Raw genomic sequence first — 14,852 nt, 5'->3', positions numbered from 1 at the left:
CTCTTAAAATAAATGTAAACACCCCACATTTGTACCTCTAAAACAGAAAATAAAAGGAGAATTGGGTAAATGTCTTTTGTAATGGTACATTGCTTTGACAAGACCAAGACACACATGGTGTGCATCCCAGAGCCTGTCACTGATTTCACCCCAAGACACCCTGACCTCTTGACCTCTGCCTGGGGAAGCTGCCAGACCCTCCGAAGGTTATGATTATACTATGATTTTATCGTAAATGACATTTCAGAAAGGCAGCAAAATATCAGAAAAACAAAAATACCATCTTGTTCACTGAAATAAAATACGTATGTCCATATATTGCACCACTGCTATAGACAGCAAATAGAAAATATCAACAATAAAAAGCAGCAATATGAAAGTTTATATTAAAACATAAAAATAAAAAAATTACAAAATGAAAAAAATTAAACTTTTACAATGTATTTTCTATGTGTTCTTTTTTAAAAGCATTTCCATGAGTATTAAACAAACACATTCCATAATAATTATATAGCATATAAAATAAGCAAAGTAAACATTAACATTTGTCATAAGTCATCCGCCACCTTGAGTACTCTTTGCATTTTGGCCTTTTTTGAAAGATTCGGTGAAAGGCTGATGGAACTCTTATGTCTCCATCTCCTAAATTGTGTGTTTTTATACATGACAAAAAGGAGTAACTCACTGATTGACATCTCAGAAGTAGATGTGTTATTATGTGAGATATTGGGCATTAGTGGACTCTCCTAAACTCGTCACTTTAGAAACGACTGTGTCCTTCAAACGCCTCTGCACTATGACATCACTGTGCTGTGTCTGCGTTTGTGCAGTTATGAATGTCACCAGACACCGAGGATACATCAGATCCCCACACCAGGAGTACTGGATCCAGTCTCCTTTTGTCTGATATGCAAACCCATTTTTTCGTCTGGTACCCAATACTTCTATCAGCCTTAGAGGTTGACAGAGGAGGCCATGAAATAGCATAAATAAATGGGGTTTATTGAATAATCTTCATCTGACCAGCACAAATAAAACAGTTATTTTTTTTGTATACCAAACTTCTTCACAACAACATCCCATTGCAATATTCCCTCTTATCTCTTATTCGTGAAGACAAATATTCCATGAAACCCCACCATCATAGGATTAAAAACTAATAGAAAGCATTGCAAGAGCTAGGAAAATAATAGTATAAAAATTGCAATTGATTCAATGATAAATGGTTTAAATATTTAAATGAAATTTTTGATAAATGGATGGCAAATCATTTATTTATACAATTATCTAATCATTTAAAATCATTCTGAAACAGACTATTAGATCCTTCACCACAGAGGAAGCAGTCATGGTGATTTTACAGCCTTCACTACAGTCATAAAAAATAATATCAGATTCAGGAGAGATCATAACAACAACGGTATCCGTTCTCTACACTTTCTGTGTCCGATCAGTGCTTGATTCTTTACAAACTGAAACTCAAAATACTGACACAAACAGCAACACTGGCATAATACAACACTACAGAGAAGAGCAAAGAATATAAGGCCCAACAAATCAATTTTGCTGTGACCTATTCTGAATACACTTGTATTATTCTGATAGAAGTCTTAATGAGATCCAAGAAAACACATAATAAATGCTTTATACATGTTGCAGGGAAAGAGAAGCTTTCGATGTCCAAACTCTTTCTAGCAAGAGCTCCCCACGCCATCTCTCCACAGGTCTGTATCATTTGAATCCTCTTTGTGCTTGTTCAGTATCACTCACATTGCAAAACAAATCCCATGAATCTTTTTTTTTCAATAAAAATATCTAAACATGCATGAAACCAGGTATATTCACATGAGAAGCAAATTGCATGAAATTAACAGCACCTTAGAGAATGTATGTGCAATATAAATATTTTTTAATCTAATTTTCATTATTTATTTTTTTATTTTTTTGTAAACATTTGCTTATTAGGCAACTTAATCTTATTTCAAGGATGTTTAGATATTTCTACAAGAAAAAAAAAATACAAAGCTACAGATTACAAATGGGATTTGTTTGTGCAATTCACTGTCCACATCTGGTCATGTGAGAATATTCTGTAAATAATTTCTCTCTCCAATGTTTTTACCAGTCACTATATATATATAATGAAGATCTAACATGGAGCTTTAACCATGCAAACACAAGCATACTGGTTTTTCAGAAAAGATTCTTTCACAAAGACATGAGCTATGCTGTTTGAAGATATGCATTTGTGTGCGTGTGCGTGTGTGTGTGTGCTCACAGACCCAGTCCTAGTCCAGTCCCGACCGGTCAGGTGTAAGAGTATCTCGTCTTTGTCGTTCCTCTGTTCAGATCGTCCATGGGCTTGTTGGGAAAAGCGAGGGCAAAACTCTCTGAACTTTGATGTGAAGATGTCGGCATCATTCAGGGTTCGTTTCATCTCTGTAGGATGGTGCAGGTGGACGTAATGGATGCAGGTGAACAGACATGCAGGTTGATGGAGCGTTTTTTCACACGCGAAGGTCCTCAGGTGGAACTGCTGCTGGTGGTGGTGGATGCCTGCCAAAGAGAAAGAAAAAGTGGACGTAAGAGGCTGGACTTCAGATGTTATTCACATTGTGATAGGCCAGAATCTGAACACGTCTCATGCAACCAAGGCCTGTCACTCAAATAAAAGGCTTCAGGCAGAAGGTGGAACCTTGGTTTGATTGACAGGTGACGGGGGGTGTGGGGGGGGGGGGGGTGGGGGGGGGGTTGATCAATGAGAACCATGCTCAGATATCAGGTGAGGGGGGTTGGGGTGATGGAAGGGCAGCGAGCTGAAAACTGGGTGGTTGTTTCCCATCACTCTGATTTATTTGTGAAAAGAAATACAACAGAACCAGTATGTGAACTTGGAATCCACCAGTCAATTCACCAACCATTCAAACACACACATAGACAAACCATCCAACAAACAGGCTGAGGAGCTCATAATGATGTTTAGTAGATGAACAGTCAGTATATATATATATTGTTAAAACCCACATCATGCACTAGAGCCATATTTAATTTAAAATACTTGTTTAAAGGAATTTACTTCTGCCATTTACTAACCCGTCTCTCGTTTCAAAGCCCTGATTTTTTTTTCTTTTTTTTTCTGTGGAAGTCAAAATGCTTTTTTTCAGACCATGAAAGCGGATAAGAACAGATGCTGTCGAATAAACTTTCCCTCCACAATCTTATAGATTGGGATTGAAAGACATTTAATATTAAGTAACATGGATTTGACTACTGTGGTGGATTTTGAATAGATAAAATAGTAAACTGTACATCAAACTAATATTAACTAACATCTAACCTTACACTACTTTTCAAGCCTAACAAAGCTTACACTCTGAAACACAATGTACTAAGACGTTCTGTACTCAGGCTGAATGTATGTGTGTCTTTTTATGTCAATTCGTGACTTTGTGTGCGTGTGTGTGTATAAATAACAAATATGGGAACTGAAACTAGACAGATGACGAAGTTAGAACTTGTGATTAACAATGAAGTAAAACAACGTTTGCTTTAGTAACAGAAGGGTTTGCACATGAAGAACCAATCAAATGGGGGAATTATGTAATGCAGCATGACATTTATGCCATACCTCTATACTATAAAAACTGTTGTATTCGTGTGTACTGTGGTTTTTTTTCAATGGAATTTGTCTGAGATACTCCCGGTTTTGATTCTTCTTGGGAGAGTTTCTCTGAGAACTGCTCGAAGACTCTCCCGGCCGCTAATAAAGGCATTTGAAGGACATTTGCTGAAAGTCTGTCTGTTATTACTGCTGCGCGGCAGGTCAGTTTAGGGAAGCAAGTAAGTTAGAGTAAGAGACTCGGCCAGTTGTCGAGGGAAGACGCAGAGAGCTAGAGTATAAAGGTTATTAAGTGTCGATTGGAAGACGCTAGATTTATTTATTAAGTGTCGATTTGCAGACGCTAGATAGTCAGGTTTAGGGAAAAAATATTTTACACTACATTAACACTATTAGAATAGAAAAAAAACCTGAAGTCAATTTAGCTGAATTTCTACTTTTTAAAATCGCATTGCAACATCTGTCTCATAATGAATGACTTTTGCATCATTGATTCTGTTATTATTACAGTGAAGCTGCTTTGAAACAATCTGTATTGTATAAAGTGCTATATATATAAAGGTTATTTGACTTGACAGCATCCATTGCCCTTTCACTTTCATTGTAGAGAAAAGAGCAGTGTAAACATTCTTCCACAAAAGAAATCACATCATTTGACTTTGATCAGTTAAGTAAATAAGTAAATGATCAGTTTTTGGTTCTGGGTGAACTTTCTTTAACCGATTCAGTGATACATCTGGGCAGGGCATGTTTATCAGAGCAACTCTTGCACCCTCAGCCACTGTCAATCAAACCACAGAGAGTCACTGTTATCATTAGCGCTTCTGCTGGTCAAAGGTGTCTATGAAAGGAGGGGTTTGTGAGGCTGCATAGCATCAGTTGTAGTGAAGAAAACACCAGCTTTATGGATTTCAGTCTAACTATTAAGTTTCACAAGTGGAAACAAATGCACACATTGTGTTCATAAAGACTGCAAAGTTTAAATCTAACAGCCTGTACATCTAAAAGGCTGAGAAGACCAAGTGAGATGTCAAACTGAGTGTTAATGTTGACCTGCATCTAAACTGTGATTATGAACAGGCCTCAGGAAACAAAACTGATTTGAATTCAGTTGTATAAATTGGTTCCTTGGCTCCTCCTACAACAGGACAAGGCAAACTCCACTGACAAAAAAACACCAACCACAAAGAGAAACACAGTCACACATATTTCAGTAAAGGTCAATGGGCCCTGGGATCAGGTGCTCCAGAAATCGAGAAAACGGTGTCAGGGCTGCATACCTCCAGCGGGAGAAGGGACCTCGTTCATTTTGAGTACTTTAAAACGGAAACAAAAACAGAGACACACATTTCAATATTTGAACTTATGGCAGAAACATTTTGATGAATTTCACTGAACAGAGATAAAAAAGACAAAATAAAAATCTTTTACAAAAATTATTCTACATCAGTCCTATAGTCCAAGCTTGTTTCAAAAGCTCTACAGTGCATAAACAAAGCAGGAAAAGGCTTCCTCTGCTCGGTCATTGCTGTTTGAATTATCAGGGACTCCAGGTGACCTGTGAATAATGTAAAAGCATAACAAATTATGCACAAAAAAAAATGTTGCAGCAAAACAAATCAAGCAAACAAACTCCATTACGCAATTCACTAAGAAGTAGAGGAATAAGAGATGAGTCAGATTAAGATATGTTGTTTGAAAAAAAAGAAAAGTTAAAGTTACATTAAAGACTTTCTCATTCTGTCTTTCAATCACTTACCTTAGTGAAAACAACTTAGTGAAATGCCTCAGAACAACTCAATCATGCATATAAACAAAGCTTGATGCAGACTTAACTATCCAAATACTTTTTGGGGCCACTGTAATTAGATTTTTAGTCACTGGAGTCCAACATTACATCCGAATATTAAGAGATTTAAGCACAAAAGTATCAGAGTTTGTGAACATCAGAACTGCAGGTGAAACAGGAGCAGCAGGGCAGGAAAGTAGGTCAACCTGCTCTGAGAGAGAAGCAACACGTCACGCAACATCCTTGCACAAGTCTGGACATTTTACACACACACACACACACAAAATATCTTTCACTGTGACAGCTGGCTCAGCCGGGGGGGAATCTGAGACTATATATACAACAGGTAAAAGAGAGAAAAAATGGGGCTGTGGAATCAGAACAAACAGCATAAATTCACATTTACCGTTCACAGTTACTCTGAACAGATAAAAGCTTAAATTTTTTACTTTAAAAGTAAAGATGAACTTTAATTACAAAAAAAAATGTGTGAAACTGACTTAAAATTAAAAGAACAGGTGGCAGAAATGTACCAAAGACACAAATAAAAAAACATTACACACATACACAAACTCTAGTGTATAGAGAATATCTGCTAAGTACGACTGAAACGTCTAGTTTCGAAAGTGATGCACAGAAAAGCAAATTTATGAATTTATGTATCCTCACTGACCCCATACAAGATGGGAAGCTGGAAAAGTTGTGAATCTCCACATGAAATGTAAAAGCGGAAAAAAGTGTCTCAGAGAGAATAGTGGAGTCATTGAAAAGTGTTTGGCCAGAGGTTGAAAGGTCAAATTGTAGTCTGGCTTCTTTGAAGGACTAGTTTACATGTTAACATTGTATAAGCCTACCTGTAGAGTAGAAGCTGCTGAGTCGCTGGTCTCGGTCACTCCTGTGCTCCTCGGTAAACTGGACACGATGTATCTCGCTCCCTTTGGCGCAGGCTGTCTGACCACCAGCTTTCCTTTCCTCGTCTCTGCTAGAAATAAACTGTACCAGTAGGCATCGTTGGAGACCAGAGTGGAGTCCGCGATGGTCGAGTTCCTCTCGCTGATCACACTGTTCCTGCACGAAGGAGCCGCTTTGCTGGGCTTCGCTTTCTGACACTTCAGCACGATGGTCACCAGTATAGTGATGAGTAAAAGAAAGGAGACAGAGCCCAGTCCGATCACCAGATACAGGTTTAGATCTGAGAAGATGTCATATTCCAGAGGCACCTCAGTGTAGGTTTTGAGGGCGGTCTCCACCGTGGACAGTTTGATGGTGACTGTAGCAGAGAGCGCGGGCTCTCCGTTGTCTTTGGCGATCACCACCAGCCGCTGGTCTCGCGAGTCTCTGTAACTGAACATTCTCATGGTCCGGATCTCTCCGTTGTATTGATCCAAGCTGAATAACGTGGCGTCCGTGTTCTGGAGGAACTGGTACGTGATCCGAGAGTTGTGCACTGAATCAGAGTCTATGGCGATGACTTTGGCTATCAGAGTTCCTTTATCGGTGGATCTCGGGATCTTCTCCTTCACCTCCGAGCCGTGCGCGCGCCATGGAGACACTATAAGCGGTGTGTTGTCGTTCTGATCCATGATAATAATGTGAACGGTCACGTTACTGCTGAGCGGAGGAACACCAGAGTCTCTGGCCTCGATGTGGAAAAGAAACTCCTTCTCCATCTCATAGTCAAACGTCTTTAGCGCGTAAAGATTGCCGTTCTCTGGGTTAATGGAGAACAGCATGGACATGGAGGTGTTCACTATTTCCTTCTCTATTATAAAATAAACTAGATACTGATTTTCATGGAGATCTGGGTCTATAGCAGTTAAAGAGCTCAGTGAAGCTCCAGGCGCGTTATTCTCCATTACAGGAATCGTGTAGAATGTCTGCGGGAACTGAGGAACATTGTCATTAACGTCCAGTAGCTCTAAAGTTATAGTTTCATTATCAGATAACGGCGGGTTGCCCCTGTCAGTGACGGTAATAGTGATGTCATATTCTGCAACCTTTTCACGGTCTAACGGTTCTGAAACTAATAATTCATAATAATTATCAGATGATTCTTTAAGCGCAAAAGGTAAATCATCAGAAATATGAATATCTACCAGTCCATTGTCTCCTGAGTCTTTATCACTCACACTAACAACTGCAATCACTGTATTTACTGGTATATCCTCTTTAACTGGACTTGTGAATGACTTTATAGAAATTTCAGGATGATTATCATTCATATCTGTGATTAAAATCTTTACTTTACACTTTCCAGAAAGACTATTAGCTGATTTATCTGTTGCTATAATTTCCATATCATAGATCCTGAAATCCTCATAATTAATCATTTCTTTCACTCTGATTTCGCCATTGTTAGGATTCAGACTGAATGTTTGCTGCGTTTTCTCTGATGTATACAAACTAAAAGAGTAAAGTAAATCTGAATTTGAGCCCTCGTCTTTATCTGTGGCATTTAATTTCACTACAAGGCTTCCAGTAGGCGCGTTTTCTGTTAGATTTATAGTATAACTGTCTTTATCGAATTGAGGGGCGTTGTCATTCGTGTCCAGAACGCGCACAATAATGCTAGCCGTGCCAGAGCGCGCGGGGACTCCTCCATCCACAGCAGTGAGGATCAGATTATGTATGGCATGCTCCTCGCGATCTAAGGCTTTTTTCAGTATTAAATCAGCAAATTTTGAACCATCCCTTCCTGTCTGTATTTCAATATCAAAGTTTGCACTCACACTCAAATAATAACTTTTAATGGAATTTGAACCTATATCAGGGTCAACCGCATTACTTAGAGAAAACCTCTCGCCAGCAGCTGTAGATTCAGAGACGTCCAAATTAATCGTATCCCTACGAAAGTTAGGCGCATTGTCGTTAATATCCATTATTTCCAATTCAATGTTAAATATACGAACTGGGTTTTCCAGTATGACTTCCATTTTTAAGTAACATACTGTTTTTGATATGCAAAGATACTCCCTGTCAATGCGCTCCAAAATAAACAGGTCTCCTGTGTCTTTGTTAACATCCAGATATTTCTTATTTGCAATGATATCTAACCTGATTTTTCGCCTTCCCAACGTTTGCACATCGATTCCTAAATCTGCAGCCAGATTAGCAACCACAGAGCCTACCTCCATCTCCTCAGGAACAGAATAATGGGTGACAGAAGACGCAGTGTAAACGAGTGCCGAAAACAGCAGTAATGTTGCGTACTCCATTATGTCTGTGAAGCGTGTTGTTTTTGCGAGCACAAAACACAGATGTCCTTAACAATGATGATCCCAAATGGAAGACATTCGGTGTATTCCAATATTGACTTAGGTTTCACCTGCGTTCTACGGAAGTATCACAGTAGTATTCGATGCAGAAAGCAAACAGAAGCACTTGCATCCCCGTACGCTTTTTATAAAGATTCTCCGCGTCGCCGTTGAGCACGAACTGTCATGGCGTCTACAAAATAAATAAATAAATGAAAAATCTTCCGTTTTGTTGGGGCACAGCGACACGTCGAGTACGTTTTAAAGAATTACGACAAATATATTATATAAAGTCAAGATTTTCGTAACTGAGTTGATTTTCATGATCAGAGCAGAAATGTAAAAGTATGAAATATAATGTGAATAAAATAATAGCCCTACGTTATTTAAAATAAATATTGAATATAAAACTCAAATGTGTTTTTTTAATGCAGTTCAAGTTACCTGTAGAGTAGAAGCTGCTGAGTCGCTGGTCTCGGTCACTCCTGTGCTCCTCGGTAAACTGGACACGATGTATCTCGCTCCCTTTGGCGCAGGCTGTCTGACCACCAGCTTTCCTTTCCTCGTCTCTGCTAGAAATAAACTGTACCAGTAGGCATCGTTGGAGACCAGAGTGGAGTCCGCGATGGTCGAGTTCCTCTCGCTGATCACACTGTTCCTGCACGAAGGAGCCGCTTTGCTGGGCTTCGCTTTCTGACACTTCAGCACGATGGTCACCAGTATAGTGATGAGTAAAAGAAAGGAGACAGAGCCCAGTCCGATCACCAGATACAGGTTTAGATCTGAGAAGATGTCATATTCCAGAGGCACCTCAGTGTAGGTTTTGAGGGCGGTCTCCACCGTGGACAGTTTGATGGTGACTGTGGCAGAGAGCGCGGGCTCTCCGTTGTCTTTGGCGATCACCACCAGCCGCTGGTCTCGCGAGTCTCTGTAACTGAACATTCTCATGGTCCGGATCTCTCCGTTGTATTGATCCAAGCTGAATAACGTGGCGTCCGTGTTCTGGAGGAACTGGTACGTGATTCGAGAGTTGTGCACTGAATCAGAGTCTATGGCGATGACTTTGGCTATCAGAGTTCCTTTATCGGTGGATCTCGGGATCTTCTCCTTCACCTCCGAGCCGTGCGCGCGCCATGGAGACACTATAAGCGGTGTGTTGTCGTTCTGATCCATGATAATAATGTGAACGGTCACGTTACTGCTGAGCGGAGGAACACCAGAGTCTCTGGCCTCGATGTGGAAAAGAAACTCCTTCTCCATCTCATAGTCAAACGTCTTTAGCGCGTAAAGATTACCGTTCTCTGGGTTAATGGAGAACAGCATGGACATGGAGGTGTTCACTATTTCCTTCTCTATTATAAAATAAACTAGATACTGATTTTCATGGAGATCTGGGTCTATAGCAGTTAAAGAGCTCAGTGAAGCTCCAGGCGCGTTATTCTCCATTACAGGAATCGTGTAGAATGTCTGCGGGAACTGAGGAACATTGTCATTAACGTCCAGTAGCTCTAAAGTTATAGTTTCATTATCAGATAACGGCGGGTTGCCCCTGTCAGTGACGGTAATAGTGATGTCATATTCTGCAACCTTTTCACGGTCTAACGGTTCTGAAATTAATAATTCATAATAATTATCAGATGATTCTTTAAGCGCAAAAGGTAAATCATCAGATATATGAATATCTACCAGTCCATTTTCTCCTGAGTCTTTATCACTCACACTAACAACTGCAATCACTGTATTTACTGGTATATTCTCTTTAACTGGACTTGTGAATGACTTTATGGAAATTTCAGGATGATTATCATTCATATCTGTCACTAAAATATTTACTTTACACTTTCCAGAAAGACTATTAACTGCTTTATCTGTTGCTATAATTTCCATATCATAGATCCTGAAATCCTCATAATTAATCATTTCTTTCACTCTGATTTCGCCATTGTTAGGATTCAGACTGAATGTTTGCTGCGTTTTCTCTGATGTATACAAACTAAAAGAGTAAAATATATCCGAATTTGTTCCTTCATCTTTATCAGTGGCGTTTAACTTCACTACAAGGCTTCCAGTAGGCGCGTTTTCTGTTAGATTTATAGTATAACTGTCTTTATCGAATTGAGGGGCGTTGTCATTCGTGTCCAGAACGCGCACAATAATGCTAGCCGTGCCAGAGCGCGCGGGGACTCCTCCATCCACAGCAGTGAGGATCAGATTATGTAAAGCTTGTTCTTCTCTGTCTAATGACTTTTTTAGGATCAAATCAGCAAATTTTGAACCATCCCTCCCTGTTTGTATTTCAATGTCAAAATGTTCGCTCTTACTCAAATAATACGTTTTTATCGAATTCGAGCCAATATCAGGATCTACTGCATTAGTGAGGGAAAACCTCTCCCCTTTTGCTGTTGCCTCTGATATGTCTAGATGCATCGTATCTCGTCGGAAACGTGGCGCATTATCATTTATGTCCATGATTTCAAGTTCAATATTAAACATTCGAATAGGATTCTCTAATGTTGCATCCACTTTAAGGATGCATGTTGTGGCTGATTTCGATGTGCACAGATTCTCTCTGTCAATCCTTTCTAAAATGTACAGCTCCCCAGTGTCTTTGTTAACGTCAAGATATTTTTTACTAGCGACGACATCCAACCGCATTCTACGTTTACTAAGACTTTTCAAATCCAATCCTAAATCAGACGCCAGATTTGCAACCACAGACCCTTCGTCCATTTCCTCGGGAATTGTGTAGTGCGTAACAGCAGATGCTGTCTGAAAAACAGCCGAAATGAATACGAAGATCGAGACGTACCTTAACCAAAGCAGTGCTTTCGGTTCCATTGTTTTTGATTCTCGTGAATATGCACGCAAGGAGGAAGTTCCAAAGTGTTCCAAAAACTGGGTATGTTTAGAGAAATGAATGCGGACAAAAACATGTAAAAAGAAAACCCCAACTGAAATAAAATATCAGAGGACGAATAGTCCTGCCTGAAAGAAAGACTGCAATGTTGTCCTACGGAATCAGCAATGGCGACGAAGGCAGTACGACTAGAAATGCATTTTCTTGGTGGACAGCGACTCTATGCGCACAGGAGCGAGGAGTGCAACGTAACGAATACAATTAGAAACAAGTATTAAAATCCTATAATATTGATTAAAATGACATATATAAAAAAAAAAGGTTAAAATAAAAAAAATCAGAATACAAAGTAGTTCGTATAGTGGATGAAAACAAAAGTAAAAGTAAAATGCAAGGCAGGTTACCTTTAAAAAGTGTGCCAATAAAAATGCAGTATGCTATGTTTAACGCAATTAACAATTGTCATTGAATGCGATAAACTTTTGGAGGTTTAATGCAGCTGCATTGCTGAACAACATAACTGCATTACAGTGCGTAAAAGTGATGCCAAATATTTATTATCTACCTGCGGAGTACGTGTATTGGCAAGTTCACGCAAAATAAAATAATAAAACCCATGCGCAAAGTTAAACTTGCTTTACCGGGGGGGAAATCCATAATTTTAATTGGATTTTTTTTTATTCACTATGTGCCATTGCTTACCTGTAGAGTAGAAGCGGCTGAGTCGCTGGTCTCGGTCACTCCTGTGCTCCTCGGTAAACTGGACACGATGTATCTCGCTCCCTTTGGCGCAGGCTGTCTGACCACCAGCTTTCCTTTCCTCGTCTCTGCTAGAAATAAACTGTACCAGTAGGCATCGTTGGAGACCAGAGTGGAGTCCGCGATGGTCGAGTTCCTCTCGCTGATCACACTGTTCCTGCACGAAGGAGCCGCTTTGCTGGGCTTCGCTTTCTGACACTTCAGCACGATGGTCACCAGTATAGTGATGAGTAAAAGAAAGGAGACAGAGCCCAGTCCGATCACCAGATACAGGTTTAGATCTGAGAAGATGTCATATTCCAGAGGCACCTCAGTGTAGGTTTTGAGGGCGGTCTCCACCGTGGACAGTTTGATGGTGACTGTAGCAGAGAGCGCGGGCTCTCCGTTGTCTTTGGCGATCACCACCAGCCGCTGGTCTCGCGAGTCTCTGTAACTGAACATTCTCATGGTCCGGATCTCTCCGTTGTATTGATCCAAGCTGAATAACGTGGCGTCCGTGTTCTGGAGGAACTGGTACGTGATTCGAGAGTTGTGCACTGAATCAGAGTCTATGGCGATGACTTTGGCTATCAGAGTTCCTTTATCGGTGGATCTCGGGATCTTCTCCTTCACCTCCGAACCGTGCGCGCGCCATGGAGACACTATAAGCGGTGTGTTGTCGTTCTGATCCATGATAATAATGTGAACGGTCACGTTACTGCTGAGCGGAGGAACACCAGAGTCTCTGGCCTCGATGTGGAAAAGAAACTCCTTCTCCATCTCATAGTCAAACGTCTTTAGCGCGTAAAGATTACCGTTCTCTGGGTTAATGGAGAACAGCATGGACATGGAGGTGTTCACTATTTCCTTCTCTATTATAAAATACACTAGATACTGATTTTCATGGAGATCTGGGTCTATAGCAGTTAAAGAGCTCAGTGAAGCTCCAGGCGCGTTATTCTCCATAACAGGAATCGTGTAGAATGTCTGCGGGAACTGAGGAACATTGTCATTAACGTCCAGTAGCTCTAAAGTTATAGTTTCATTATCAGATAACGGCGGGTTGCCCCTGTCAGTGACGGTAATAGTGATGTCATATTCTGCAACCTTTTCACGGTCTAACGGTTCTGAAATTAATAATTCATAATAATTATCAGATGATTCTTTAAGCGCAAAAGGTAAATCATCAGAAATATGAACATCTACCAGTCCATTTTCTCCAGAGTCTTTATCACTCACACTAACAACTGCAATCACTGTATTTACAGGTATATCCTCTTTAACTGGACTTGTGAATGACTTTATGGAAATTTCAGGATGATTATCATTCATATCTGTGATTAAAATCTTTACTTTACACTTTCCAGAAAGACTATTAGCTGATTTATCTGTTGCTATAATTTCCATATCATAGATCCTGAAATCCTCATAATTAATCATTTCTTTCACTCTGATTTCGCCATTGTTAGGATTCAGACTAAATGTTTGCTGCGTTTTCTCTGATGTATACAAACTAAAAGAATAAAGTAAATCTGAATTTGAGCCCTCGTCTTTATCAGTGGCGTTTAACTTCACTACAAGGCTTCCAGTAGGCGCGTTTTCTGTTAGATTTATAGTATAAGTGTCTTTATCGAATTGAGGGGCGTTGTCATTCGTGTCCAGAACGCGCACAATAATGCTAGCCGTGCCAGAGCGCGCGGGGACTCCTCCATCCACAGCAGTGAGGATCAGATTATGTAAAGCTTGTTCTTCTCTGTCTAAAGGCTTTTTCAGAATCAAATCAGCAAATTTTGATCCGTCCCTCCCTGTTTGTATTTCAATCTCAAAATGTTCGCTCTTACTCAAATAATACGTTTTTATCGAATTCGTGCCAATATCAGGATCCACCGCATTACTGAGCGAGAATCTCTCTCCGGCTGCTGTAGATTCTGATATATCCAGACGGATCGAATCCCTCCAAAACTGGGGAGCATTATCATTTATATCCACAATTTCAATTTCAATATTAAACATTCGCACAGGATTCTCGAGTGTGACTTCCATTTTGATAAAACATGTTGTTGCTGTTTTTGATACACAGAGATATTCTCTATCCATCTTTTCTAAAATGTAGAGCTCTCCTGTTTCTTTGTTGACATCGAGATATTTTTTGTTAGACCTAATATCAAGCCGCATTTTACGTCTGCTCAGTGTTTTCACATCCAGACTCAAATCTGAGGCTAAGTTAGCCACAACAGAGCCTTCCTCCATTTCTTCTGGGATAGAATAGTGCGTAACAGAGGACGCGATGTCCAAAATAGCGGAGAAAAACAGAAGGACCATTAGTACATACCTCCAAAAATGTGACTTTACCAATCCCTCCATTCTGCAGCGTTTTAATATTTGTATTCCTCGTGTAAAAATGATCAGGGAACGAACAGGACACACTACGAAGCTCTAGTCATGGCGCGCTCCTTTGTGCGATTTCCACCTATGGAAATCTGTCATGGCGAGTGTGATAAATATGACCAAAAACGTTTTCTTAGAGAACAGCGACGCTCAGTGAGTTTGGCCTGAACATACACAATAAGAAGAGAACAGCCTTGTGTACAATAA

General features: G+C 40.0%; 1 protein-coding gene across 1 annotated transcript; it reads right to left on the bottom strand.

Moving 5' to 3' along the window:
* Positions 1-723: 723 nt before the first annotated feature.
* Positions 724-14,522, bottom strand: LOC307008317 (uncharacterized protein). Its single transcript, XM_079631060.1, has 5 exons — positions 12,222-14,522; positions 9,107-10,168; positions 8,734-8,740; positions 6,263-8,670; positions 724-2,556 (listed from the first exon to the last, which is right to left on the bottom strand). Exons 1-5 carry the CDS (start codon positions 14,505-14,507, stop codon positions 2,524-2,526), a joined length of 5,796 nt encoding a protein of 1,931 aa, XP_079487186.1. The 5' UTR covers positions 14,508-14,522; the 3' UTR covers positions 724-2,523.
* Positions 14,523-14,852: the final 330 nt, after the last annotated feature.

This window comes from Phoxinus phoxinus (genome assembly GCF_949152265.1).
Source record: "Phoxinus phoxinus genome assembly, chromosome: 12".
Lineage (NCBI taxonomy): Eukaryota > Metazoa > Chordata > Actinopteri > Cypriniformes > Leuciscidae > Phoxinus > Phoxinus phoxinus.
This window is presented reverse-complemented; position numbering and strand designations above follow the sequence as displayed.

Bases quoted from the DNA above. Each gene is read 5' to 3' on its own strand.
- LOC307008317 (XM_079631060.1), bottom strand. From the start codon at position 14,507: ATGGAGGAAGGCTCTGTTGTGGCTAACTTAGCCTCAGATTTGAGTCTG. The intron at 10,169-12,221 runs GTAAGCAATGGC...ATAACTTTAGAG, and splicing joins CAGCCGCTTCTACTCTACAG to CTACTGGACGTTAATGACAA. The intron at 2,557-6,262 runs GTAGGCTTATAC...TCTCTTTGGCAG, and splicing joins CAGCAGCTTCTACTCTACAG to GCATCCACCACCACCAGCAG.